We start from the raw sequence: 26,867 nt of genomic DNA on the forward strand, positions 1-26,867 counted from the left end.
CCCAGCATACGGAGCCCCATCATATGGAGCCATCATATGGAGCCCCATCATATGGAGCCCCATCATATGGAGCCCCAGCATATGGAGCCCCAGCATATGGAGCCCCATCATATGGAGCGCCATCATATGGAGCCCCAGCATATGGAGCCCCATCATATGGAGCCCCAGCATATGGAGCCCCAGCATATGGAGCCCATCATATGGAGCCCCAGCATATGGAGCCCCAGCATATGGAGCCCCATCATATGGAGCCCCATCATATGGAGCCCCAGCATATGGAGCCCCATCATATGGAGCCCCATCATATGGAGCCCCATCATATGGAGCCCCATCATTTGGAGCCCCATCATATGGAGCCCCAGCATACGGAGCCCCAGCATACGGAGCCCCAGCATACGGAGCCCCATCATATGGAGCCCCATCATATGGAGCGCCATCATATGTAGCCCCAGCATATGGAGCCCCAGCATATGGAGCCCCATCATATGGAGCCCCAGCATACGGAGCCCCATCATATGGAGCCCCATCATATGGAGCCCCATCATATGGAGCCCCATCATATGGAGCCCCATCATATGGAGCTCCATCATATGGAGCTCCGGCATATGGAGCCCCAGCATATGGAGCCCCAGCATATGGAGCCCCATCATATGGAGCCCCAGCATATGGAGCCCCATCATATGGAGCCCCAGCATATGGAGCCCCAGCATATGGAGCCCCATCATATGGAGCGCCATCATATGGAGCCCCAGCATATGGAGCCCCATCATATGGAGCGCCATCATATGGAGCCCCAGCATATGGAGCCCCATCATATGGAGCCCCAGCATATGGAGCCCCATCATATGGAGCCCCAGCATATGGAGCCCCAGCATATGGAGCGCCATCATATGGAGCCCCAGCATATGGAGCCCCAGCATATGGAGCGCCATCATATGGAGCGCCATCATATGGAGCCCCAGCATATGGAGCCCCATCATATGGAGCCCCAGCATATGGAGCCCCAGCATATGGAGCGCCATCACATGGAGCCCCAGCATATGGAGCGCCATCATATGTAGCCCCAGCATATGGAGCCCCATCATATGGAGCCCCAGCATATGGAGCCCCAGCATATGGAGCGCCATCATATGGAGCCCCAGCATATGGATCCCCACCATATTGAGCCCAATGGCAGCATGCATAGCTGTGGGAAGTAGGGGTGCTGAGGGTGCTGAGGGTGCTGAGGGTGCTGTGGGTGCTGAGGGTGCTGAGGGTGCTGAGGGTGCTGAGGAAGTAGGGTGCTGAGGGTAGTAGGGGTGCTGAGGGTGCTGAGGGTGCTGAGGGTAGTAGGGGGGCTGAGGTGCTGAGGGAAGTAGGGGTGCTGAGGGTGCTGAGGGTGCTGAGGGAAGTAGGGGTGCTGAGGTGCTGAGGGTGCTGAGGGTGCTGAGGGTGCTGTGGGAAGAAGGGGTGCTGAGGGTGCTGTGGGAAGTAGGGGTGCTGAGGGTGCTGAGGGTGCTGTGGGGAAGTAGGGGTGCTGAGGGTGCTGAGGGTGCTGAGGGAAGTAGGGGTGCTGAGGGTGCTGAGGGTGCTGAGGGAAGCTGAGGGTGCTGAGGGTGCTAAGGGGTACAGGTGCTGAGGTGCATATGGGTGCTGGAGCCCCAGCATATGGAGCCCCATCAGATGAGCCCCAGCTGGAGCCCCAGGGAGCTGCCCCAGCATATGGTGAGCCCAATGGCAGCATGCATAGCTGTGGGAAGTAGGGGTGCTGAGGGTGCTGTGGGTGCTGAGGGTGCTGAGGGTGCTGAGGGTGCTGTGGGTGCTGAGGGTGCTGAGGGTGCTGAGGTGCTGAGGGTGCTAGGGGTGCTGAGGGTAGTAGGGGTGCTGAGGTGCTGAGGGTGCTGAGGGTAGTGGGTGCTGAGGGTGCTGAGGGTGCTGAGGTGCTGAGGGTGCTGAGGGTGCTGAGGGGGAGGTGTAGGGGTGCTGAGGTGCTGAGGGTGCTGTGGGAAGAAGGGGTGCTGAGGGTGCTGTGGGAAGTAGGGGTGCTGAGGGTGCTGAGGGTGCTGTGGGAAGTAGGGGTGCTGAGGGTGCTGAGGGTGCTGTGGGAAGTAGGGGTGCTGAGGGTGCTGTGGGAAGTAGGGGTGCTGAGGGTGCTGCAGTACCAGTCAACAGTTTGGACCCACCTATCCATTCAAGCTTTTTTTTTTTGTCTTTTTTTTCTACATTGTAGAATAATGGTGAAGACATCAAAACTATGAAATAACAAATATGGAATCATGTAGTAACCAAAAAAGTGTTAAACAAATCCAAATACTTTTTATGTTTTAGATTCTTCAAAGTAGCCACCCTTTGCCTTGATGACAGCTTTGCATGCTCTTGGCATGCATTTCAATTAACAAGTGTGCCTCATTAAAAGTTAATTTGTGGAATTTATTTCCTTCTTAATGCGTTTGAGCCAATCAGTTGTGTTGTGACAAGTTAGAGGCGGTATCCAGAAGATAGACCTATTTGGTAAAAAGCCAAGTCCATTTTATGGAAAGAACAGCTCAAATAAGCAAAGAGTAACGACAGGCCATCATTACTTTAAGACACGAATGTCAGTCAATCTGGAGCATTTCAAGAACTTTGAACATTTTTTTTCAAGTGTAGTTGCAAAAAACATCAAGCGCAATGATGAAACTGGCTCTCATGAGAACTGCCACAGGAAAGGAAGACCCAGAGTTACCTCTGCTGCAGAGGATAAGTTCATTAGAGTTATCAGCCTGAGAAATTGCAGCCCAAATAAATGCTTCACAGAGTTCAAGTAACAGACACATCTCAACATCAACTGTTAAGAGGAGACTTTGTGATTCATGCCTTCATGGTCAAATTGCTGCAAAGAAACCACTACTAAAGGATCATAAGAAGAAGAAGAGACTTTCTTGGCCCAAGAAACACGAGCAATGGACATTAGACCGATGGAAATCTGTCCTTTGGTCTGATGAGTCCAAATTTGAGATTTTTGGTTCCAACCGCCATGTCTTTGTGAGATGCAGAGTAGGTGAACGGATGATCTCTACATGTGTGGTTCCCACTGTGAAGCATGGAGGAGGAGGTGTGATGGTGTGGGTGTGTCCTGTTTTTCAACAGGACAATGACCCAACACACCTCCAGGCTGTGTAAGGGCTATTTCACCAGAAGGAGAGTGATGGAGTGCTGCATCAGATGACCTGGCCTCCACAATCACCCGACTTCAACCCAATTGAGATGGTTTGAGATTAGTTGGATCACAGAGTTAAGGAAAAGCAGCCAACAAGTGCTCAGCATATGTGGGAATTCCTTCAAGACTGTTGGAAAAGCATTCCAGGTGAAGCTGGTTGAGAGAATGCAGAGAGTGTGCAAAGCTGTCATTAAGGAAAAGGGTGGTTACTTTGAAGAATGTTTAACACTTTTTTGGTTACTACATGATTCCATATGTGTTATTTCATAGTTTTGGTGTCTCCACTATTATTCTACAATGTAGAAAATAGTAAAAATAAAGAAAAACCCTTGAATGAGTAGGTGTGTCCAAACGTTTGACTGGTACTGTATATATATACATACAATACCGTTCAAAAGTTGGGACTCACTTGTTTTTGAAAGAAAATCAAAAATATTGTCCATTATAATAACATCAAATTGATCAGAAATACAGTGTAGACATTGCTAATGACTATTGTAGCTGGAAATGGATGAATTTTAATGGAATATCTGGGATGCTGGCCTTCTAGGCAGAGTTCCTCTGTCCAGTGTCTGTGTTCTTTTGCCCATCTTAATCTTTTATTTTTATTGGCCAGACTGAGATGTTTTTTTATTTGCAACTTTGCCTAGAAGGCCAGCATCCCGGAGTCGCCTCTTCCCTGTTGACGTTGAGACTGGTGTTTTGAGGGTACTATTTAATGAAGCTGCCCGTTGAGGACTTGGGAGGCGTCTGTTTTTCAATCTAGACACTCTAATGTACTTGTCCTCTTGTTCAGTTGTGTACCGGGGCCTCCCACTCCTCTTTCTATTCTGGTTAGACCCAGTTTGCGCTGTTCTGTAAAGGGAGTAGTACACAGCGTTGTATGAGATTTTCATTTTCTTGGCAATTTCTCGCATGGAATAGCCTTCATTTCTCAGAACAAGAATAGACTGACGAGTTTCAGAAAAAAGTTATTTGTTTCTGGACATTTTGAGCCTGTAATCAAACCTACAAATGCTGATGCTCCAGATATTAAACTAGTCTATAGAAGGCCAGTTTTATTGCTTCTTTAATCAGAACAACAGTTTTCAGCTGTGCTAACATAATTGCAAAAGGTTTTCTAATGATCAATTACCTTTTAAAATGATAAACTTGGTTTAGCTAACACAACGTGCCATTGGAACACAGGAGTGATGGTTGCTGTATTAGCGGACCGATATAGACGTCTGTAGCGTGGGCAAATGTTTTTTACAGCATCTCCACATTGGCAAAAAAGGTAGTTGTATAATTAAGAACAGTTGTTGCCCTGTCCCTTTCTCTGTGATGTCATTCTAATAGAATCCAGATAGAACAAAACCCTGTCCCTTTCTCTGTGATGTCATTCTAATAGAATCCAGATAGAACAAAACCCTGTCCCTTTCTCTGTGATGTCATTCTAATGGAATCCAGATAGAACAAAACCCTGTCCCTTTCTCTGTGATGTCATTCTAATGGAATACAGATAGAACAAAACCCTGTCCCTTTCTCTGTGATGTCATTCTAATAGAATCCAGATAGAACAAAACCCTGTCCCTTTCTCTGTGATGTCATTCTAATGGAATCCAGATAGAACAAAACCCTGTCCCTTTCTCTGTGATGTCATTCTAATGGAATACAGATAGAACAAAACCCTGTCCCTTTCTCTGTGATGTCATTCTAATGGAATCCAGATAGAACAAAACCCTGTCCCTTTCTCTGTGATGTCATTCTAATGGAATCCAGATAGAACAAAACCCTGTCCCTTTCTCTGTGATGTCATTCTAATGGAATCCAGATAGAACAAAACCCTGTCCCTTTCTCTGTGATGTCATTCTAATGGAATCCAGATAGAACAAAACCCTGTCCCTTTCTCTGTGATGTCATTCTAATGGAATCCAGATAGAACAAAACCCTGTCCCTTTCTCTGTGATGTCATTCTAATGAATCCAGATAGAATCCAGATAGAACAAAACCCTGTCCCTTTCTCTGTGATGTCATTCTAATGGAATCCAGATAGAACAAAACCCTGTCCCTTTCTCTGTGATGTCATTCTAATAGAATCCAGATAGAACAAAACCCTGTCCCTTTCTCTGTGATGTCATTCTAATAGAATCCAGATAGAACAAAACCCTGTCCCTTTCTCTGTGATGTCATTCTAATAGAATCCAGATAGAACAAAACCCTGTCCCTTTCTCTGTGATGTCATTCTAATGGAATCCAGATAGAACAAAACCCTGTCCCTTTCTCTGTGATGTCATTCTAATGGAATCCAGATAGAACAAAACCCTGTCCCTTTCTCTGTGATGTCATTCTAATGGAATCCAGATAGAACAAAACCCTGTCCCTTTCTCTGTGATGTCATTCTAATGGAATACAGATAGAACAAAACCCTGTCCCTTTCTCTGTGATGTCATTCTAATAGAATCCAGATAGAACAAAACCCTGTCCCTTTCTCTGTGATGTCATTCTAATGGAATCCAGATAGAACAAAACCCTGTCCCTTTCTCTGTGATGTCATTCTAATGGAATCCTGATAGAACAAAACCCTGTCCCTTTCTCTGTGATGTCATTCTAATGAAATCAGGATAGAACAAAACCCTGTCCCTTTCTCTGTGATGTCATTCTAATGGAATCCAGATAGAACAAAACCCTGTCCCTTTCTCTGTGATGTCATTCTAATAGAATCCAGATAGAACAAAACCCTGTCCCTTTCTCTGTGATGTCATTCTAATGGATTCCAGAAAGAACAAAACCCTGTCCCTTTCTCTGTGATGTCATTCTAATAGAATCCAGATAGAACAAAACCCTGTCCCTTTCTCTGTGATGTCATTCTAATGGATTCCAGAAAGAACAAAACCCTGTCCTCAAACATTTACATCAAAAGGTGCAAAGTTATGGACAAAGACACAAAATTCCACATCAAATTAAATATTTTTCTTGATCAAATAACATGGGAAAAAAATCCAATTTTTGTGCAGTATTAATAATTGACCATCCTTACAAACCACGTAATGTAATGTAAATGTACATGACTGTACTGTACATACGCTGGTCATCTAGGTTAGTACCTGCAGACTTTCTACCACCATAACGAACAACAATGCACAATACAGTAGTTGAGTGCATTGAGACTTCAATTGGTTTGTGATGACAGTGTGTGATGATATGCCTCAGTTGGTACAGGATGGGGCTTGCAATGTAAGGGTTTTGGGTTCAATTCCCATGGGGGACCGGAATGAACAGCACTCCCTACTGTAAAGTTGCTTTGGATAAGAGATTTTACTAAAATGTGAAAGGAATGAATAGACCATTTCAGTTGACACAGAAATAAGTTGTATTTCAAGAAACTGGAAAACATATTGTACGTCAAGCAAGTGTTTTTATGTTCCACAAGTATTATCAGATTAACGGTTTTGTACAGATAATTATCAGACTCAAGTTACAAATGCTGGTTAACACTCCAATACATTTAGTTGACATTTTTTTCACAAAAGTAGTGCACTGGGCATTTACGAGTCCTGTATTAGCAGACCGATATAGACCCCCCCGACTTCCTGCGGCTATGGCAGCATGTTATGGAGGTAGTTGAGTCCAGATTTCTGAGAGAGTTGGTTGTGGGGGAGCACCCTCTTTCCAGACCATGTGTGTGAACTTGTGGATGAAGGAAGTTGCCCAGTCTCATAATGGCTCAGCAGACACCTGTAAGGGACAACGTCACACTTAACCTCTCTTCCTGTTGGAACACCTCCCCTTTGTCCTGCCTGCCTTTCTCTCTTCCTGTTGGAATACCTCCCCTTTGTCCTGCCTGCCTTTCTCTCTTCCTGTTGGAACACCTCCCCTTTGTCCTGCCTGCCTTTCTCTCTTCCTGTTGGAACACCTCCCCTTTGTCCTGCCTGCCTTTCTCTCTTCCTGTTGGAATACCTCCCCTTTGTCCTGCCTGCCTTTCTCTCTTCCTGTTGGAACACCTCCCCTTTGTCCTGCCTGCCTTTCTCTCTTCCTGTTGGAATACCTCCCCTTTGTCCTGCCTGCCTTTCTCTCTTCCTATTGGAACACCTCCCCTTTGTCCTGCCTGCCTTTCTCTCTTCCTGTTGGAACACCTCCCCTTTGTCCTGCCTGCCTTTCTCTCTTCCTGTTGGAACACCTCCCCTTTGTCCTGCCTGCCTTTCTCTCTTCCTGTTGGAACCTCCCCTTTGTCCTGCCTGCCTTTCTCTCTTCCTGTTGGAATACCTCCCCTTTGTCCTGCCTGCCTTTCTCTCTTCCTGTTGGAATTTATCCCCTTTGTCCTGCCTGCCTTTCTCTCTTCCTGTTGGAACACCTCCCCTTTGTCCTGCCTGCCTTTCTCTCTTCCTGTTGGAACACCTCCCCTTTGTCCTGCCTGCCTTTCTCTCTTCCTGTTGGAACACCTCCCCTTTGTCCTGCCTGCCTTTCTCTCTTCCTGTTGGAACACCTCCCCTTTGTCCTGCCTGCCTTTCTCTCTTCCATTCATCCCATCCTCCTTCTCTCTGTGCAGAGCCAGGGCTCCTTAACAGCCAGAGAGCCTGTGTGTGTGTGTGTGTGTTAGCCCTCTCTGCCTGCCTTTCTCTCTTCCATTCATCCCATCCTCCTTCTCTCTGTGCAGAGCCAGGGCTCCTTAACAGCCAGAGAGCCTGTGTGTGTATGTGTGTTAGCCCTCTCTGCCTGCCTTTCTCTCTTCCATTCATCCCATCCTCCTTCTCTCTGTGCAGAGCCAGGGCTCCTTAACAGCCAGAGAGCCTGTGTGTGTGTGTTAGCCCTCTCTGCCAGCCTTTCTCTCTTCCATTTATCCCATCCTCCTTCTCTCTGTGCAGAGCCAGGGCTCCTTAACAGCCAGAGAGCCTGTGTGTGTGTGTGTGTTAGCCCTCTCTGCCTGCCTTTCTCTCTTCCATTCATCCCATCCTCCTTCTCTCTGTGCAGAGCTCCTTAACAGCCAGAGAGCCTGTGTGTGTGTGTGTATATGTTAGCCCTCTCTGCCTGCCCAGCTTCACACTAAGTGCCTCTGACAGCTAACCACACAGTTATTAACCCTGATCCAGGAGAGTGTGTGTATGTGTGCACACGCTTGCATGTCTATGTGAATGTGTGCGCACAAGTTTGTGTGTGTGTGTTTGTGTGTGTGTGTGTGTGTGTGTGGGGGTGTAGGGCCACCTCAAAGACGGCCTCCACCAGAACTCAAGGCAAACAATCTTTCTCTCCTTACCTGTAATTGTAAATATTGACATTTTCACATTTAAAACTGAACTAATTGCATGAAAATGTAGTGCAATAGCATGAAACTGACTGAATAAACCCCAACAAGGCACTCCTCTGGGTCTGTTTCACAATCCCCCGTCTGTGAACTTAGAAAGACAATTGCAATGTCAGCCACAGTCCCAGGGGTTAAGTAAGCTTGTTAGTGAAGTGTGCTGGCTTGCCACCTCATCGCCATGGAGACCATGACTGATGTGGACCCTGTCAACCAACAGAAACCTAACTTCATTTTCAACTGATACATTTTGTAAACACATGATAGGAGGCTTTATACTATGGAGATGCTGCACCCTTGTGGCAGCTTCTGGAGGTGCCGGGTGACAGACAGGTGTCGCTGACAGACTGTGGCAAGTTAAGTTTGAGTGCTGCGCTGTGGTTATTTAAAGTAGAGAATTGGACAAGGATTCCGACATTGAACAGTGAGGCTACCCATATACACACCAGCCACAAAAATGTGTTTACTGCAAGACTAATGCCTATTTCAATAGATAGAGGAATGTGCCTCTGTCAGTCTCAACAGGTCAGAGACAGGAAGTCAATCAGTCTAGAACCAGAATTCAGCAGACTGATAGAGAGGTGTCCATGTAGTAGTTACAGTATCAACTCTCTGGTGATTCTCAACTCTCTGCCCAATATAAAGAATTATACCATGGCATTGTTGAATACTTGTTTCTGATTGGCTTTTGAAGGGCATTCTAGAGTGTGCATTATTCCCTATAAGGTATGGTATATTTGCATGGTATAATTCAATGGCTATAGTTCATTCTTACATGTTCTATGTTTGAGGTGCTTTTGAAAGCAAAAGTCAAATTGAAAGCATTATTGGCATTGTTGAATTCATTTTTTTTATAATGGCAAGCTAGGACTAACGGTTTGGTTAGCTAAACTAGTCTGTTTGTTTGGTTACCACGGCAACTATTGTAGCTATCTAGTAAACTTGCTGTCTACTTTAGTGGATACTGAACACATCTCTACCAGAAAATGTGATAAATGATATTCAAGGCATGAAAGGGATAATCAACTCGGGGCTCCATGCATTCTCCGGAAAGGAATGAAGACATCACGGTGTGTTCCACGGTGTGTTCCATGACGCGCTAGCTGAGTGGAACTGACCTTCCACAGCGTTGTATTATTTTCCAGAATACATAACCGCTCCTTGATTATGCCACCTTACTTATATTATTGTATTATTTTATTGTATTATATTACTTTATTGTATTATTGTGATATATTGTATTCTTGTATTCTTGTATTGTATTTTTGTATTGTTGTCTTGTAGTATTGTATTGTAGTATTTTTTTGTAATGTGTTGTCTTGTATTATTGTCTTGTAGTGTATTGTAGTATTGTATTGCATTATTGTAATGTGTTGTACTATTGCATTGTATTTTTGTATTGGGGCGGCAGGGTAGCCTAGTGGTTAGAGCGTTGGACTAGTAACCGGAAGTTTGCAAGTTCAAACCCCGAGCTGACAAGGTACAAATCTGTCGTTCTGCCCCTAAACAGGCAGTTAACCCACTGTTACTAGGCCGTCATTGAAAATAAGAATTTGTTCTTAACTGACTTGCCTAGTTAATAAAATTATATTTTTTAATTGTATTGTATTTTTGTCTTGTATTATTGTATTATTTGATTGTATTATTGTACTATATCATTGATGTATTCATTGATTGTATTGTATTATATTGTATTATTGTATTGTATTATCGTATTATATTGTCTTATTGTATTGTATTATATTGTATTGTCTTATAGTGTTGTAGTATTATATTATTGTATTGTCTTATTGTATTGTATTATTGTATTGTATTATATTATTATTATATTGTATTGTCTTATAGTGTTGTAGTATTATATTTTTGTATTTGTATTATATATTGTATTGTATTATATTGTATTGTATTGTCTTATTGTATTATATTATTGTATTGTATTATTGTATTGTATTATATTATTGTATTGTATTGTATTGTCTTATTGTATTGTATTATTGTATTATATTGTATTGTCTTATTGTATTGTATTATTGCATTATATTGTATTGTCTTATTGTCATTTACAAAATAGTATCAATATTGCAGTATTTATAGTGTTGTAGTTTTGTATTGTAGTGTTGTATTGCAGTTTTGTATTGTAGTATTGTATTGTAGTATTGTATTGTATTATATTATTGTATTATATTGTATTGTCTTATTGTATTGTATTATTGTATTGTATTGTATTGTCTTATTGTATTGTTGTATTGTATTGTATTGTATTGTTGTATTGTATTATTGTATTATTGTATTGTAGTATTGTCTTATTGTATTGTATTATTGTATTATTGTATTGTATTATATTATTGTATTGTAGTATTGTCTTATTGTATTGTAGTATTGTATTATATTGTTATTATATTGCTTCCTATTTTGCAACAAATTCACTCATGCTGCCAAACATACCCTCGTAAAACTGACCATCCTACCGATCCTCGACTTTGGCGATGTCATTTACAAAATAGCCTCCAATACCCTACTCAATAAATTGGATGCAGTATTGTATTGCAGTGTTGTATCGTAGTATTGTATTGTAGTGTTGTATTGCAGTTTTGTATTGTAGTGTTGTATTGTAGTGTTGTATTGTAGTATTGTATTGCAGTTTTGTATTGTAGTATTGTATTATAGTGTTGTATTGTAGTGTTGTATTGTAGTATTGTATTGTAGTATTGTATGAATGCACCAATTTGTAAGTCGCTCTGGATAAGAGCGTCTGCTAAATGTAAATGTAAATGTTGTATTGTAGTATTGTATTGTAGTATTGTATTGTATTGTTGTATTGTAGTATTGTATTGTAGTATTGTATTGTAGTGTTGTATTGTAGTATTGTATTGTAGTGTTGTATTGTAGTATTGTATTGTATTGTATTGTTGTATTGTAGTGTTGTATTGTAGTGTATTGTTGTATTGTAGTGTTGTATTGTAGTATTGTATTGTAGTAGTATTGTATTGTAGTGTTGTATTGTAGTATTGTATTGTAGTATTGTATTGTATTGTATTGTATTGTATTGTTGTATTGTAGTTGTTGTATTGTAGTATTGTATTGCAGTTTTTTATTGCATCCATTTCACACACAAATAAACAGGCCCATAGAGGCCATGTGAACCCTCCCCTCATTGGGCGGGTGCCACGGCTCTGTCACAACCCAGCAGTAGCCTAATGCTGTAATGATTGGTCGTTGACTTGAATGACAGCTGCTTTCCAGCTTGATTATTGGATGAAAAGGTGCAGCTATTGATTATGTTGGTATTTTTATACAGAGAACAGAGGGAGTTGACTCAGCAGTTCTGTTCTCTCAATGTCCTGGAACGCAATAATCCAACTCATCTGGGGTCTCACATTTTGGCAGAGGTCTTGGCTGTGGCACTGATATTGTTATTAATGTGTGTGTCGGTATGTGTGTGGCACAGGAGGTTGCCGAGGGGAGGACGGCTCATAATAATGGCCGTAATGCAGTCAATGGAATGGCATCAAACACCTGGAAACCATGTGTTTGATGTATTTGATACCATTCCACTGATTCCACTCCAGTCATTACCACGAGCCCATCCTCCCCAATTATGGTGCTACCAACCTCCTGTGGTGCTTGTTTATTAAAAACCAGCTGTGTGAAAAGTGATTTGGTGTGTGTGTCTGTCGGTTAGTTAGTGTCTTGATGTTTATAATATTGGCATGTGTGTGTATCTGTTTGTGTGTTTACCTCAGTGGGGTTAGGGGGGGCTGTTCCCAGGGTGCTGTTCACGGGGGGCTGCCCCCCCCCGCGTTTTCAGTCAGTTCAGTCCTTTATGTCGTATAATCCCCACTTGTCTTGTCTGGAAATGACATGAACAGCATTCAAATCACTGACTCAATTTTTGGATCTCATTTTCATGACAAAGCATTTGTAGCGGTTTGATAAAACAAAGGACCGGCACAGCGGGTATAAAAGGGAGCGGGGTACGGGATCCAGCGCCACCTCACACAGGGAGACCTGGGCAGTACTAAAACAAAGGACCGGCACAGCGGGTATAAAAGGGAGCGGGGTACGGGATCCAGCGCCTCCTCACACAGGGAGACGTGGGCAGTACTAAAACAAAGGACCGGCACAGCGGGTATAAAAGGGAGCGGGGTACGGGATCCAGCGCCACCTCACACAGGGAGACGTGGGCAGTACTAAAACAAAGGACCGGCACAGCGGGTATAAAAGGGAGCGGGGTACGGGATCCAGCGCCACCTCACACAGGGAGACGTGGGCAGTACTAAAACAAAGGACCGGCACAGCGGGTATAAAAGGGAGCGGGGTACGGGATCCAGCGCCTCCTCACACAGGGAGACCTGGGCAGTACTAAAACAAAGGACCGGCACAGCGGGTATAAAAGGGAGCGGGGTACGGGATCCAGCGCCACCTCACACAGGGAGACCTGGGCAGTACTAAAACAAAGGACCGGCACAGCGGGTATATAAAAGGGAGCGGGGTACGGGATCCAGCGCCACCTCACACAGGGAGACCTGGGCAGTACTAAAACAAAGGACCGGCACAGCGGGTATAAAAGGGAGCGGGGTACGGGATCCAGCGCCTCCTCACACAGGGAGACCTGGGCAGTACTAAAACAAAGGACCGGCACAGCGGGTATATAAAAGGGAGCGGGGTACGGGATCCAGCGCCACCTCACACAGGGAGACGTGGGCAGTACTAAAACAAAGGACCGGCACAGCGGGTATAAAAGGGAGCGGGGTACGGGATCCAGCACCACCTCACACAGGGAGACGTGGGCAGTACTAAAACAAAGGACCGGCACAGCGGGTATAAAAGGGAGCGGGGTACGGGATCCAGCACCACCTCACACAGGGAGACCTGGGCAGTACTAAAACAATGTCAAAGATGGGAAGGGTGACTATGGAACGACTGGAGGACTGGATAACAGCTTTAACTGAAGGAGCACAGTGGCGACACACACACACACACACACACACGGTATTTGGAGGGGAAAGCAAAAAATAAACATTGTCTAAAACATACTTAATACCTGCAAGGGGATTCTATGATTTGATGGCTTCAATGTGGGTCCTGGTCTAAAGTAGTGCACTATGTCCTATGGGTCCTGGTCTAAAGTAGTGCACTATGTCCTATGGGCCCTGGTCTAAAGTAGTGCACTATGTCCTATGGGTCCTGGTCTAAAGTAGTGCACTATGTCCTATGGGTCCTGGTCTAAAGTAGTGCATTATGTCCTATGGGTTCTGGTTTAAAGTAGTGCACTATGTCCTATGGGTTCTGGTCTAAAGTAGTGCACTATGTCCTATGGGTCCTGGTCTAAAGTAGTGCACTATGTCCTATGGGCCCTGGTCTAAAGTAGTGCACTATGTCCTATGGGTCCTGGTCTAAAGTAGTGCATTATGTCCTATGGGCCCTGGTCTAAAGTAGTGCACTATGTCCTATGGGTCCTGGTCTAAAGTAGTGCATTATGTCCTATGGGTCCTGGTCTAAAGTAGTGCACTATGTCCTATAGGTCCTGGTCTAAAGTAGTGCACTATGTCCTAAAGGCCCTGGTCTAAAGTAGTGCACTATGTCCTATGGGTCCTGGTCTAAAGTAGTGCAATATGTCCTATGGGTTCTGGTCTAAAGTAGTGCACTATGTCCTATGGGTCCTGGTCTAAAGTAGTGCAATATGTCCTATGGGTTCTGGTCTAAAGTAGTGCACTATGGCCTATGGGTTCTGGTCTAAAGTAGTGCACTATGTCCTAAAGGCCCTGGTTTAAAGTAGTGCACTATGTCCTATGGGTTCTGGTCTAAAGTAGTGCCCTATGTCCTAAAGGCCCTGGTTTAAAGTAGTGCACTATGTCCTATGGGTTCTGGTTTAAAGTAGTGCACTATGTCCTATGGGTTCTGGTCTAAAGTAGTGCACTATGTCCTATGGGCCCTGGTCTAAAGTAGTGCACTATGTCCTATGGGTTCTGGTCTAAAGTAGTGCACTATGTCCTAAAGGCCCTGGTTTAAAGTAGTGCACTATGTCCTAAAGGCCCTGGTTTAAAGTAGTGCACTATGTCCTATGGGTTCTGGTCTAAAGTAGTGCACTATGTCCTATGGGTTCTGGTCTAAAGTAGTGCACTATGTCCTATGGGTTCTGGTCTAAAGTACTGCACTATGTCCTATGGGTTCTGGTCTAAAGTAGTGCACTATGTCCTATGGGTCCTGGTCTAAAGTAGTGCACTATGTCCTATGGGTCCTGGTCTAAAGTAGTGCCCTATGCCCTATGGGTCCTGGTCTAAAGTAGTGCCCTATGCCCCCTGGTCTAAAGTAGTGCCCTATGTCCTAAAGGCCCTGGTTTAAAGTAGTGCACTATGTCCTAAAGGCCCTGGTTTAAAGTAGTGCACTATGTCCTATGGGTTCTGGTCTAAAGTAGTGCACTATGTCCTATGGGTTCTGGTCTAAAGTAGTGCACTATGTCCTATGGGTTCTGGTCTAAAGTAGTGCACTATGTCCTATGGGTTCTGGTCTAAAGTAGTGCACTATGTCCTATGGGTTCTGGTTTAAAGTAGTGCACTATGTCCTATGGGTTCTGGTCTAAAGTAGTGCACTATGTCTTATGGGTCCTGGTCTAAAGTAGTGCACTATGCCCTATGGGTCCTGGTCTAAAGTAGTGCCCTATGCCCCCTGGTCTAAAGTAGAGCCCTATGCCCCCTGGTCTAAAGTAGTGCCCTATGTCCTAAAGGCCCTGGTTTAAAGTAGTGCACTATGTCCTAAAGGCCCTGGTTTAAAGTAGTGCACTATGTCCTATGGGTTCTGGTCTAAAGTAGTGCACTATGTCCTATGGGTTCTGGTCTAAAGTAGTGCACTATGTCCTATGGGTTCTGGTCTAAAGTAGTGCACTATGTCCTATGGGTTCTGGTCTAAAGTAGTGCACTATGTCCTATGGGTTCTGGTCTAAAGTAGTGCACTATGTCCTATGGGTTCTGGTCTAAAGTAGTGCACTATGCCCTATGGGTCCTGGTCTAAAGTAGTGCCCTATGCCCCCTGGTCTAAAGTAGTGCCCTATGTCCTAAAGGCCCTGGTTTAAAGTAGTGCACTATGTCCTAAAGGCCCTGGTTTAAAGTAGTGCACTATGTCCTATGGGTTCTGGTCTAAAGTAGTGCACTATGTCCTATGGGTTCTGGTCTAAAGTAGTGCACTATGTCCTATGGGTTCTGGTCTAAAGTAGTGCACTATGTCCTATGGGTTCTGGTCTAAAGTAGTGCACTATGTCCTATGGGTTCTGGTTTAAAGTAGTGCACTATGTCCTATGGGTTCTGGTCTAAAGTAGTGCACTATGTCTTATGGGTTCTGGTCTAAAGTAGTGCACTATGTCCTATGGGTTCTGGTCTAAAGTAGTGCCCTATGTCCTAAAGGCACTGGTCTAAAGTAGTGCACTATGTCCTATGGGTTCTGGTCTAAAGTAGTGCACTATGTCCTATGGGTTCTGGTCTAAAGTAGTGCACTATGTCCTATGGGTCCTGGTCTAAAGTAGTGCACTATGTCCTATGGGTCCTGGTCTAAAGTAGTGCACTATGTCCTATGGGTTCTGGTCTAAAGTAGTGCACTATGTCCTATGGGTTCTGGTCTAAAGTAGTGCACTATGTCCTATGGGTTCTGGTCTAAAGTAGTGCACTATGTCCTATGGGTTCTGGTCTAAAGTAGTGCCCTATGTCCTAAAGGCACTGGTCTAAAGTAGTGCACTATGTCCTATGGGTTCTGGTCTAAAGTAGTGCACTATGTCCTATGGGTTCTGGTCTAAAGTAGTGCACTATGTCCTATGGGTTCTGGTCTAAAGTAGCGCACTATGTCCTATGGGTTCTGGTTTAAAGTAGTGCACTATGTCCTATGGGTTCTGGTCTAAAGTAGTGCACTATGTCTTATGGGTTCTGGTCTAAAGTAGTGCACTATGTCCTATGGGTTCTGGTCTAAAGTAGTGCCCTATGTCCTAAAGGCACTGGTCTAAAGTAGTGCACTATGTCCTATGGGTTCTGGTCTAAAGTAGTGCAATATGTCCTATGGGTTCTGGTCTAAAGTAGTGCACTAAACAGCGAATACAGTTCCATTCGCACCTGAGTCAGTGTTCATCAATCTTCTAGATCTGTTTTTGACTCTAGGGGAATTGTAGATATTTTTATTTCGATATTGTTAAATATATATTGTTATATAGATATTGTTATGTAGATATTGTCCCATCTGTGTTATCTGTTTCTATGGTGTCATTTTAGGTCAATGGTACTGACCATGTATACATTACATTGATAGAGTTATATAAATACTGTGTATCTGTTCTAGAAATACACAAATATACAGTATGTATTTTCCAGTTGTTTTTGTCTTAATCAGATATAATTACAGGGAGTTATGAAAGATCAATGTCATGTAGCAGGAACTTAGATTAGACAAACCCAGCATTAACATTCTGTATTAATGTAGCAGTAACATAGACTAGACTTACCCAGCATTAACATTCTGTATTAATGTAGCAGTAACATAGACTAGACTTACCCAGCATTAACATTCTGTATTAATGTAGCAGTAACATAGACTAGACTTACCCAGCATTAACATTCAGTATTAATGTAGCAGTAACATAGACTAGACTTACCCAGCATTAACATTCTGTATTAATGTAGCAGTAACATAGACTAGACTTACCCAGCATTAACATTCTGTGTTAATGTAGCAGTAACATAGACTAGACTTACCCAGCATGCAGCTGGTGTAACATTCTGTGTTAATGTAGCAGTACCATAGACTAGACTTACCCAGCATGCAGCTGGTGTAACATTCTATATTAATGTAGCAGTACCATAGACTAGACTTACCCAGCATGCAGCTGGTGTAACATTCAGTATTAATGTAGCAGTAACATAGACTAGACTTACCCAGCATGCAGCTGGTGTAACATTCTGTATTAATGTAGCAGTAACATAGACTAGACTTACCCAGCATGCAGCCGGTATAACATTCAGTATTAATGTAGCAGTAACATAGACTAGACTTACCCAGCATGCAGCTGGTGTAACATTCAGTATTAATGTAGCAGTAACATAGACTAGACTTACCCATCATGCAGCTGGTGTAACATTCAGTATTAATGTAGCAGTAACATAGACTAGACTTACCCAGCATGCAGCTGGTGTAACATTCAGTATTAATGTAGCAGTAACATAGACTAGACTTACCCAGCATGCAGCTGGTGTAACATTCTGTATTAATGTAGCAGTAACATAGACTAGACTTACCCAGCATGCAGCCTGTGTAACATTCAGTATTAATGTAGCAGTAACATAGACTAGACTTACCCAGCATGCAGCTGGTGTAACATTCTGTATTAATGTAGCAGTAACATAGACTAGACTTACCCAGCATTAACATTCTGTATTAATGTAGCAGTAACATAGACTAGACTTACCCAGCATGCAGCCTGTGTAACATTCAGTATTAATGTAGCAAAAACATAGACTAGACTTACCCAGCATGCAGCCTGTGTAACATTCAGTATTAATGTAGCAGTAACATAGACTAGACTTACCCAGCATGCAGCCTGTGTAACATTCTATATTAATGTAGCAGTAACATAGACTAGACTTACCCAGCATGCAGCTGGTGTAACATTCTATATTAATGTAGCAGTAACATAGACTAGACTTACCCAGCATGCAGCTGGTGTAACATTCAGTATTAATGTAGCAGTAACATAGACTAGACTTACCCAGCATGCAGCCTGTGTAACATTCTATATTAATGTAGCAGTAACAGACTAGACTTACCCAGCATGCAGCCAGTGTAACATTCAGTATTAATGTAGCAGTAACAGACTAGACTTACCCAGCATGCAGCTGGTGTAACATTCAGTATTAATGTAGCAGTAACAGACTAGACTTACCCAGCATGCAGCTGGTGTAACATTCAGTATTAATGTAGCAGTAACATAGACTAGACTTACCCAGCATGCAGCTGGTGTAACATTCAGTATTAATGTAGCAGTAACATAGACTAGACTTACCCAGCATGCAGCTGGTGTAACATTCAGTATTAATGTAGCAGTAACATAGACTAGACTTACCCAGCATGCAGCTGGTGTAACATTCAGTATTAATGTAGCAGTAACAGACTAGACTTACCCAGCATGCAGCCGGTGTAACATTCTGTATTTAAATCCTGTTGATCATCTTGAATTGTAGAGATCTGAGAATGAGATCCACAATCTGTCTGACGTCTTTCTATATGTCTCTGCTTCCTTCCGTTTGACCAATCCTGCCCTCCCCTCTGATGCCCCCACCTTACCCCCCTCCCCCTACAAGCTGCAGCTGTACGGGAAGGGAGACTTGGCAGGCCAGGCGTTCGAGGCCACCGAGGACTGCCCCTCCGTGCTGGAGAAGTTCCACTGGCGCGAGGTGCACTCCTGCAAGGTGCTGGGAGGCTGGTGGGTCTTCTACGAGCACCCCAACTACAAGGGCCGTCAGTATCTCCTGGAGAAGGGCGAGTACCGCAATCCCACAGACTGGGGCGCGGTGTGTCCCAACGTCCAGTCTTTCAGACGCCTCACTGAGTAACCAGGGTCTAGAGTTGTCCCCCTCTCGCCCAACCAATCGGATCCCTCCTGCCCAATGCTCGATCAAGTCATCTACTACCGTTCTTAACACCAACCAGTGGGCACCCAAGAGATGGACCTAACACTGAGCCATGGCCACCAGCTAACACCAACCAGTGGGCACCCAAGAGATGGACCTAACACTGAGCCATGGCCACCAGCTAACACCAACCAGTGGGCACCCAAGAGATGGACCTAACACTGAGCCATGGCCACTAGCTAACACCAACCAGTGGGCACCCAAAAGATGGACCTAACACTGAGCCATGGCCACCAGCTAACACCAACCAGTGGGCACCCAAGAGATGGACCTAACACTGAGCCATGGCCACCAGCTAACACCAACCAAAGGGCACCCAAGAGATGGACCTAACACTGAGCCATGGCCACCAGCTAACACCAACCAGAGGGCACCCAAGAGATGGACCTAACACTGAGCCATGGCCACCAGCTAACACCAACCAGTGGGCACCCAAGAGATGGACCTAACACTGAGCCATGGCCACCAGCTAACACCAACCAGTGGGCACCCAAGAGATGGATCTAACACTGAGCCATGGCCACCAGCTAACACCAACCAGTGGGCACCCAAGAGATGGACCTAACACTGAGCCATGGCCACCAGCTAACACCAACCAGTGGGCACCCTAGAGATGGACCTAACACTGAGCCATGGCCACCAGCTAACACCAACCAGTGGGCACCCAAGAGATGGACCTAACACTGAGCCATGGCCACCAGCTAACACCAACCAGCGGGCACCCAAGAGATGGACCTAACACTGAGCCATGGCCACCAGCTAACACCAACCAAAGGGCACCCAAGAGATGGACCTAACACTGAGCCATGGCCACCAGCTAACACCAACCAGAGGGCACCCAAGAGATGGACCTAACACTGAGCCATGGCCACCAGCTAACACCAACCAGTGGGCACCCAAGAGATGGACCTAACACTGAGCCATGGCCACCAGCTAACACCAACCAGAGGGCACCCAAGAGATGGACCTATCACTGAGCCATGGCCACCAGCTAACACCAACCAGTGGGCACCCAAGAGATGGATCTAACACTGAGCCATGGCCACCAGCTAACACCAACCAGTGGGCACCCAAGAGATGGACCTAACACTGAGCCATGGCCACCAGCTAACACCAACCAGCGGGCACCCAAGAGATGGACCTAACACTGAGCCATGGCCACCAGCTAACACCAACCAAAGGGCACCCAAGAGATGGACCTAACACTGAGCCATGGCCACCAGCTAACACCAACCAAAGGGCACCCAAGAGATGGACCTAACACTGAGCCATGGCCACCAGCTAATACCAACCAGAGGGCACCCAAGAGATGGACCTAACACTGAGCCATGGCCACCAGCTAACACCAACCAGTGGGCACCCAAGAGATGGACCTAACACTGAGCCATGGCCACCAGCTAACACCAACCAGAGGGCACCCAAGAGATGGACCTATCACTGAGCCATGGCCACCAGCTAACACCAACCAGTGGGCACCCAAGAGATGGATCTAACACTGAGCCATGGCCACCAGCTAACACCAACCAGTGGGCACCCAAGAGATGGACCTAACACTGAGCCATGGCCACCAGCTAAAATAAAACCCTGACTGGCAAGCAGCTGACGAGTTGTGTTTTTATTGTGCGTTTGGTGTAAGTCTGATAATGTCTAATACAGCCCACAACCAATGGACAAGATCCTCTCTGCAGTCACTCTGCGTCAAACCAACTCTAGAGCCTAAACTGTAAAACAAGACTTTTATATTTTTGATGTGTTTCATTTGATCATAGCCAGTGATAGATATGGTATAACAATAACTTGTCAGTTCATAACATTTCATATTAGGAATAAATACATTTGGTAATAATAACTTACTTCATGTTATCTTAGTATTAAATAAACAGTAACCCAGGGCAGCCATGTGCCTCATGCAGTGATATGAGGGGTGTCATGCCAGCCATGCCATGATGCCAGTCTCGTCATGCCAGTCCTGTGTTGGTGAATCCTTTCTCTCAGACAGTGGGCCTCTCCTCGTCGATGAAGCTGAGCTGAACAGGGCTAGTCGGGGTCATCTCTGCCCCTATTGAAGCCGAGTGAGGATGGGGCAGGGGGACGGTTGTCAGACCCCCGGAAGGTGTCTGAAAGTGGCGATCCGGGTGTCTCCTCTCCCCCTCTATCTCTGTATCTTCCAACAGCAGTAAGTTGGTGTTGGAAGGAGTTTTGGGAGGTGGAGGGGCGGAGCTACTGAGAGTCTCACTGGTGGGCGGAGTCAGGGCAGCCATAAGGGAGGAGAGGACGGACTGGGAAGAGCCTTGGAGGAGGAGGGGCTGGAGGAGGGGCTTGAGCAGCCGTGTCATTTCCTGGAGGTCCTGGCTGACCTGTGACACCTGCAGGGATAGGCTAGTCATCTGGGAGGGGACAGGACATGGGCAGGGAGAGAATAGGGCAGGGAGAAGGGGAGAGGGAGGAACGAATAGGGCAAAGTTAAGAATTGCCATTAAAATCCAGTCTTGGAATGGCAGTTATTCCTCAGTGGTGCTGCCGTATGTCACTCACCTCTTCTGTCAGTTTAGTAATAGTCTGGACGGTCTCTGCATCCTCCTGCATTCCTGTAGAAATACAGAGAGAGAGAGAGAGAGAGAGAGAGAGAGAGAGAGACAGAGAGACAGAGACAGAGACAGAGAGAGAGAGACAGAGAGAGAGAGAGAGAGAGAGAGAGAGAGAGAGAGAGAGAGACGAGAGAGAGAGAGACAGAGAGAGAGAGAGAGAGAGAGAGAGAGAGAGAGAGAGAGAGAGAGAGAGAGAGAGAGAGAGAGAGAGAGAGAGAGAGAGAGAGAGAGAACAGTTGTGTGTGTTCATCTAGATCAAATGTTATCACTATTATGCATAGCAATGCTGTACAGGATTGTTTAGGAGGTTATGAATGCAGCCTACCTGGACTAGAGCTGGGTGGGCTTATTACACTGGGGCTGAAGTCAAACTTCCGGCCCAAACTACTACCACTGTCTGTTTCAATGCCATCCACAAACCTAGAGATACAGACAGAGAGAGAGAGTTAGAGAGAGAGAGAGAGAGAGAGAGAGAGAGAGAGAAAGAAAGAGAGAGAGAGAGAGAGAGAGAGAGAGGAGAGAGAGAGAGAGAGAGAGAGAGAGAGAGAGAGAGAGAGAGAGAGAGAGAGAGAAAGGGTTAGAGAGAGAGAGAGAGATAGGGTGAGAGAAAGGGTTAGAGAGATACAGACAGAGAGAGAGAGAGAGAGAGAGAGAGAGAGAGAGAGAGAGAGAGAGAGAGAGAGAGAGAGAGAGAGAGATAGATAGAGAGAGAAAGGGTTAGAGAGAGAGAGATAGGGTGAGAGAAAGGATGAGAGAGAGGTGAGAGAGAACAAACACCATTGTAAATACAACCCATATTTATGCTTATTTATTTTATCTTGTGTCCTTTAACTATTTGAACATTGTATATATATATATATAATATGACATTTGTAATGTCTTTACTGTTTTGAAACTTCTGTATGTGTAATGTTTACTGTTCATTTTTGTTGTTTTTCACTTTATATATTCACTTTGTATGTTGTCTACCTCACTTGCTTTGGCAATGTTAACACATGTTTCCCATGCCAATAAAGCCCTTGAATTGAATTGAATTGAATTGAATTGAGAGAGAGGATGAGAGAGAGAGAGAGAGACAGACAGAGAGAGACAGAAACAGAGACAGAGTTAGAGTTAGAGAGTTAGAGTTAGAGAGTTAGAGAGAGAGAGAGAGGATGAGAGAGAGGATGAGAGAGAGAGAGACAGACAGACAGAGAGAGACAGAAACAGAGACAGAGTTAGAGTTAGAGAGTTAGAGAAAGAGGGTGAGATAGAAACAGATATGTATATCAGTTTGTATTGTGGCCACCAGATGGCAGAAGAACACCAATGAACTGTTGATCCTGATATAAACAGAGAACTGAACTCAACATAAATGAATGGATCTGCACAACGTCAGCTGTGCTTAGGTGTGAAATAGGCTCGTAGCACTACAGCCAGGTGATGAGGTAGTATACAAAGTGGCCATTGTCCCTCTGTGACCAGGCATCAATCTGAAACACTCCCCCACTCTGACTGGTAGAGACGATCTGGAATAGCCTAGAATAAGGTTGTGGAATAATCGCCTGGGCATCCTTGTTAGATAATGTCAGAAAAAGTCCTATATTTCCTTTCTTTGATCCTATAGTATGTCTTCAAAGCCCATTCAGTAGCCTGTGGTACTGGAACCGAAGTCCATTTCAGTAGTCATAATAAAAGTTGCACTGGATGCACAGATTGACTGATCAACAGTCCATCCGTTAAAGCGCTCCCCCCAGCAACGGAGGGTTCCTACCTGGGACTGAGGTCCAGAGGGGCACAACTGAAGCTCACCACAGGAATCTGGAGAGTGGTGGGGCGGTGCCTGCGGTGGTCTGTGGGGGGGCGGGAGGGGCTACGCAGGGGCGAGCGCAGTGGGGAGCGCAGGGGCGAGCCCAGCCCCCATCCCAGACCCAGAGGGGAACGGGGCATTTTGGGGAGGGGAGAGTGTTGAGCCTCCTCAGATCCCTCCTCGTCCTCTTTGATGGAGGAAAGCTTCTTCACAATACCACCGTTAGTCACCCAGTCCATCTGTGTTTGTGAGAGAGAGAGAGAGAGAGAGAGAGAGAGAGAGAGAGAGAGAGAGAGAGAGAGAGAGAGAGAGAGAGAGAGAGAGAGAGAGAGAGAGAGAGAGAGAGAGAGAGAGAGAGATGGGGATAGAAGATAAATACACTTCCATTCACAATACTAGATATCAAGATAAATACACTTCCATTCACAATACTAGGATATCAAGATAAATACACTTCCATTCACAATACTAGGATATCAAGATAAATACACTTCCATTCACAATACTAGTATATCAAGATAAATACACTTCCATTCACAATACTAGGATATCAAGATAAATACACTTCCATTCACAATACTAGGATATCAAGATAAATACACTTCCATTCACAATACTAGAATATCAAGATAAATACTAGAATATCAAGATAAATACACTTCCATTCACAATACTAGAATATCAAGATAAATCACTTCCATTCACAATACTAGATATCAAGATAAATACACTTCCATTCACAATACTAGATATCAAGATATCAAGATAAATACACTTCCATTCACAATACTAGAATATCAAGATAAATACATCCATTCACAATACTAGAATATCAAGATAAATACACTTCCATTCACAATACTAGAATATCAAGATAAATACACTTCCATTCACAATACTAGAATATCAAGATAAATACACTTCCATTCACAATACTAGAATATCAAGATAAATACACTTCCATTCACAATACTAGAATATCAAGATAAATACACTTCCATTCACAATACTAGAATATCAAGATAAATACACTTCCATTCACAATACTAGAATATCAAGATAAATACACTTCCATTCACAATACTAGAATATCAAGATAAATACACTTCCATTCACAATACTAGAATATCAAGATAAATACACATCCATTCACAATACTAGAATATCAAGATAAATACACTTCCATTCACAATACTAGAATATCAAGATAAATACACTTCCATTCACAATACTAGAATATCAAGATAAATACACTTCCATTCACAATACTAGAATATCAAGATAAATACACTTCCATTCACAATACTAGAATATCAAGATAAATACACTTCCATTCACAATACTAGAATATCAAGATAAATACACTTCCATTCACAATACTAGAATATCAAGATAAATACACTTCCATTCACAATACTAGAATATCAAGATAAATACACTTCCATTCACAATACTAGAATATCAAGATAAATACACTTCCATTCACAATACTAGAATATCAAGATAAATACACTTCCATTCACAATACTAGAATATCAAGATAAATACACTTCCATTCACAATATATAAGAAGCGTAAAATCCTTCATAATAGCAGTCCTGGTCGTGTAAAACCAGGACTGTTCTGCTTTATCTGTTTCCTTTCCTTATTTATTCTGCCCCCCCCCACCTCCCTATCTTAATGAAAATACATCCTGCATGGGGGAGACAAGATCCTGTTGATGTACTGTAATTAGCTTATTAATTATTCATCGGGTAACTGTGCACGCATCTCTCTCCCTCTACCTCCAACCCCCTCTCTCCCTCTCCCTCCGACCCCCTCTCTCCCTCTCCCTCCAACCCCCTCTCTCCCTCTCCCTCCAACCCCCTCTCTCCCTCTCCCTCCTCTCTCCATCTCCCTCCAACCCCTCTCCCTCCAACCTCCCTCCAACCCCCTCTCCCTCCAACCCCTCTCTCCCCTCCCTCCAACCCCCTCTCTCCCTCTCCCTCCAACCCCCTCTCTCCCTCTCCCTCCAACCCCCTCTCTCCCTCTCCCTCCAACCCCCTCTCTCCCTCTCCCTCCAACCCCCCCCTCTACCTCCAACCCCCTCTCCCTCCAACCCCCCTCCCCTCCAACCCCTCTCCCTCCAACCCCCCCTCTCCCTCTCCCTCCAACCCCTCTCTCCCTCTCCCTCCAACCCCCCTCTCCCTCCACCCCCCTCTCTCCCTCTCCCTCCAACCCCCTCTCTCCCTCTCCCTCCAACCCCTCTCTCCCTCCAACCCCCTCTCTCCCTCTCCCTCCAACCCCCTCTCTCCCTCTCCTCCAACCCCCCTCCCTCCCTCAACTCCCCCTCCAACCCCCTCTCCCTCTCCCTCCAACCCCCCTCTCTCCCTCTCCCCTCCCTCCCTCCAACCCCCTCTCTCCCTCTCCCTCCAACCCCCTCCCTCCAACCCCCTCCCTCTCCCTCCAACCCCTCTCCCTCTCCCTCCAACCCCTCTCTCCCTCCCTCCAACCCCCTCTCCCTCTCCCTCCAACCCCCCCTCTCCCCTCCCCTCCAACCCCTCTCTCCCTCTCCTCCAACCCCCTCTCTCCCTCTCCCTCCAACCCCCTCTCTCCCTCTCCCTCCAACCCCCTCTCCCCCTCTCCCTCCCTCCAACCCCCTCTCTCCCTCCCTCCAACCCCTCTCTCCCTCTCCCTCCAACCCCCCTCTCCTCTCCCTCCAACCCCTCTCTCCCCCCCTCCAACCCCCTCCCTCTCCCTCCAACCCCCTCTCTCTCCAACCCCCTCTCCCTCCCTCCAACCCCCTCTCTCCCCTCCAACCCCTCCCTCTCCCTCCAACCCCCCTCTCCCTCTCCCTCCCTCTCCTCTCCCTCCAACCCCTCTCTCCCTCTCCCTCCAACCCCCTCTCTCCCTCTTCCTCCAACCCCTCTCCCCTCTCCCTCCAACCCCTCTCTCCCTCTCCCTCCAACCCCCTCTCTCCCTCTCCCTCCAACCCCTCTCTCCCTCTCCCTCCAACCCCCTCTCTCCCTCTCCCTCCAACCCCCTCTCCCTCTCCCTCCACCCCCTCTCTCCCTCTCCCTCCAACCCCCTCTCTCCCTCTCCCTCCAACCCCTCTCTCCCTCTCCCTCCAACCCCCTCTCTCCCTCTCCCTCCAACCCCCTCTCTCCCTCTCCCTCCAACCCCCTCTCTCCCATTTCCCTTCATCTGAACCCCTCTCTCCCTCTCCCAACCCAATCTCCCATCTCCCTCTCCCTCCAACCCTCTCTCTCCCATTCTCCCCTCATCCAACCCCCCCTCTCCCTCCCTCTCCCTCCAACCAGCCCCTCCCTCCAACCCCTCTTCCCTTCATCTGAACCTCTCTCCCTCTCCCTCCAACCCCCTCTCTCCCAAT

At 45.6% G+C, this 26,867-nt stretch overlaps 3 protein-coding genes across 22 annotated transcripts in view; 1 reads left to right on the plus strand and 2 right to left on the minus strand.

Moving 5' to 3' along the window:
* LOC127919070 (gamma-crystallin S-like) overlaps nt 1-19,042 on the plus strand; it is a 39,259-nt gene extending 20,217 nt beyond the window's left edge. The window contains exon 2 of the mRNA XM_052502500.1: nt 18,791-19,042. Within this exon, the coding sequence (XP_052358460.1) occupies nt 18,791-19,042 (252 nt within the window). The remainder of the gene's footprint in view (nt 1-18,790) is intronic.
* Nucleotides 6,371-10,233, minus strand: LOC127919069 (octapeptide-repeat protein T2-like). Of its 20 annotated transcripts, none has more exons than XR_008101852.1 (4): nt 7,512-10,233; nt 7,380-7,423; nt 7,294-7,337; nt 6,371-7,205 (listed from the first exon to the last, which is right to left on the minus strand). XR_008101852.1 is itself a non-coding variant. In XM_052502498.1 (4 exons), the coding sequence occupies exons 1-4, from the start codon at nt 7,894-7,896 to the stop codon at nt 6,757-6,759; spliced, it is 966 nt and encodes a 321-aa protein (XP_052358458.1). In that variant the 5' UTR covers nt 7,897-10,233; the 3' UTR covers nt 6,371-6,756. The 20 variants fall into 20 exon arrangements, 10 of the variants coding, with proteins under 10 accessions (XP_052358458.1, XP_052358450.1, XP_052358456.1 ...); XM_052502498.1 differs by having other exon boundaries at nt 7,250-7,337; XM_052502490.1 differs by lacking the exon at nt 7,380-7,423 and having other exon boundaries at nt 6,371-7,073; nt 7,118-7,205; nt 7,250-7,379; nt 7,424-10,233.
* Nucleotides 19,043-19,616: 574 nt separating the features above from the next.
* Nucleotides 19,617-26,867, minus strand: part of LOC127919072 (potassium voltage-gated channel subfamily H member 8-like) — a gene marked incomplete at its 5' end in the record, with an annotated part of 28,735 nt that continues 21,484 nt past the window's right edge. Inside the window, 6 exons of the mRNA XM_052502503.1 lie at nt 19,617-19,681; nt 19,740-20,377; nt 20,494-21,507; nt 21,656-21,708; nt 22,034-22,128; nt 23,462-23,736. Of these exons, the coding sequence (XP_052358463.1) occupies nt 21,112-21,507; nt 21,656-21,708; nt 22,034-22,128; nt 23,462-23,736 (819 nt within the window). The remainder of the gene's footprint in view (nt 19,682-19,739; nt 20,378-20,493; nt 21,508-21,655; nt 21,709-22,033; nt 22,129-23,461; nt 23,737-26,867) is intronic.

This window comes from Oncorhynchus keta, unplaced genomic scaffold (assembly GCF_023373465.1).
Source record: "Oncorhynchus keta strain PuntledgeMale-10-30-2019 unplaced genomic scaffold, Oket_V2 Un_contig_1563_pilon_pilon, whole genome shotgun sequence".
NCBI lineage: Eukaryota > Metazoa > Chordata > Actinopteri > Salmoniformes > Salmonidae > Oncorhynchus > Oncorhynchus keta.

Bases quoted from the DNA above. Each gene is read 5' to 3' on its own strand.
- LOC127919069 (XM_052502491.1), bottom strand. From the start codon at position 7,896: ATGAATGGAAGAGAGAAAGGCAGGCAGAGAGGGCTAACACACATACAC. The intron at 7,424-7,511 runs GTGTTCCAACAG...GACAAAGGGGAG, and splicing joins GCAGGCAGGACAAAGGGGAG to GTATTCCAACAGGAAGAGAG. The intron at 7,206-7,249 runs GTGTTCCAATAG...GACAAAGGGGAG, and splicing joins GCAGGCAGGACAAAGGGGAG to GTATTCCAACAGGAAGAGAG.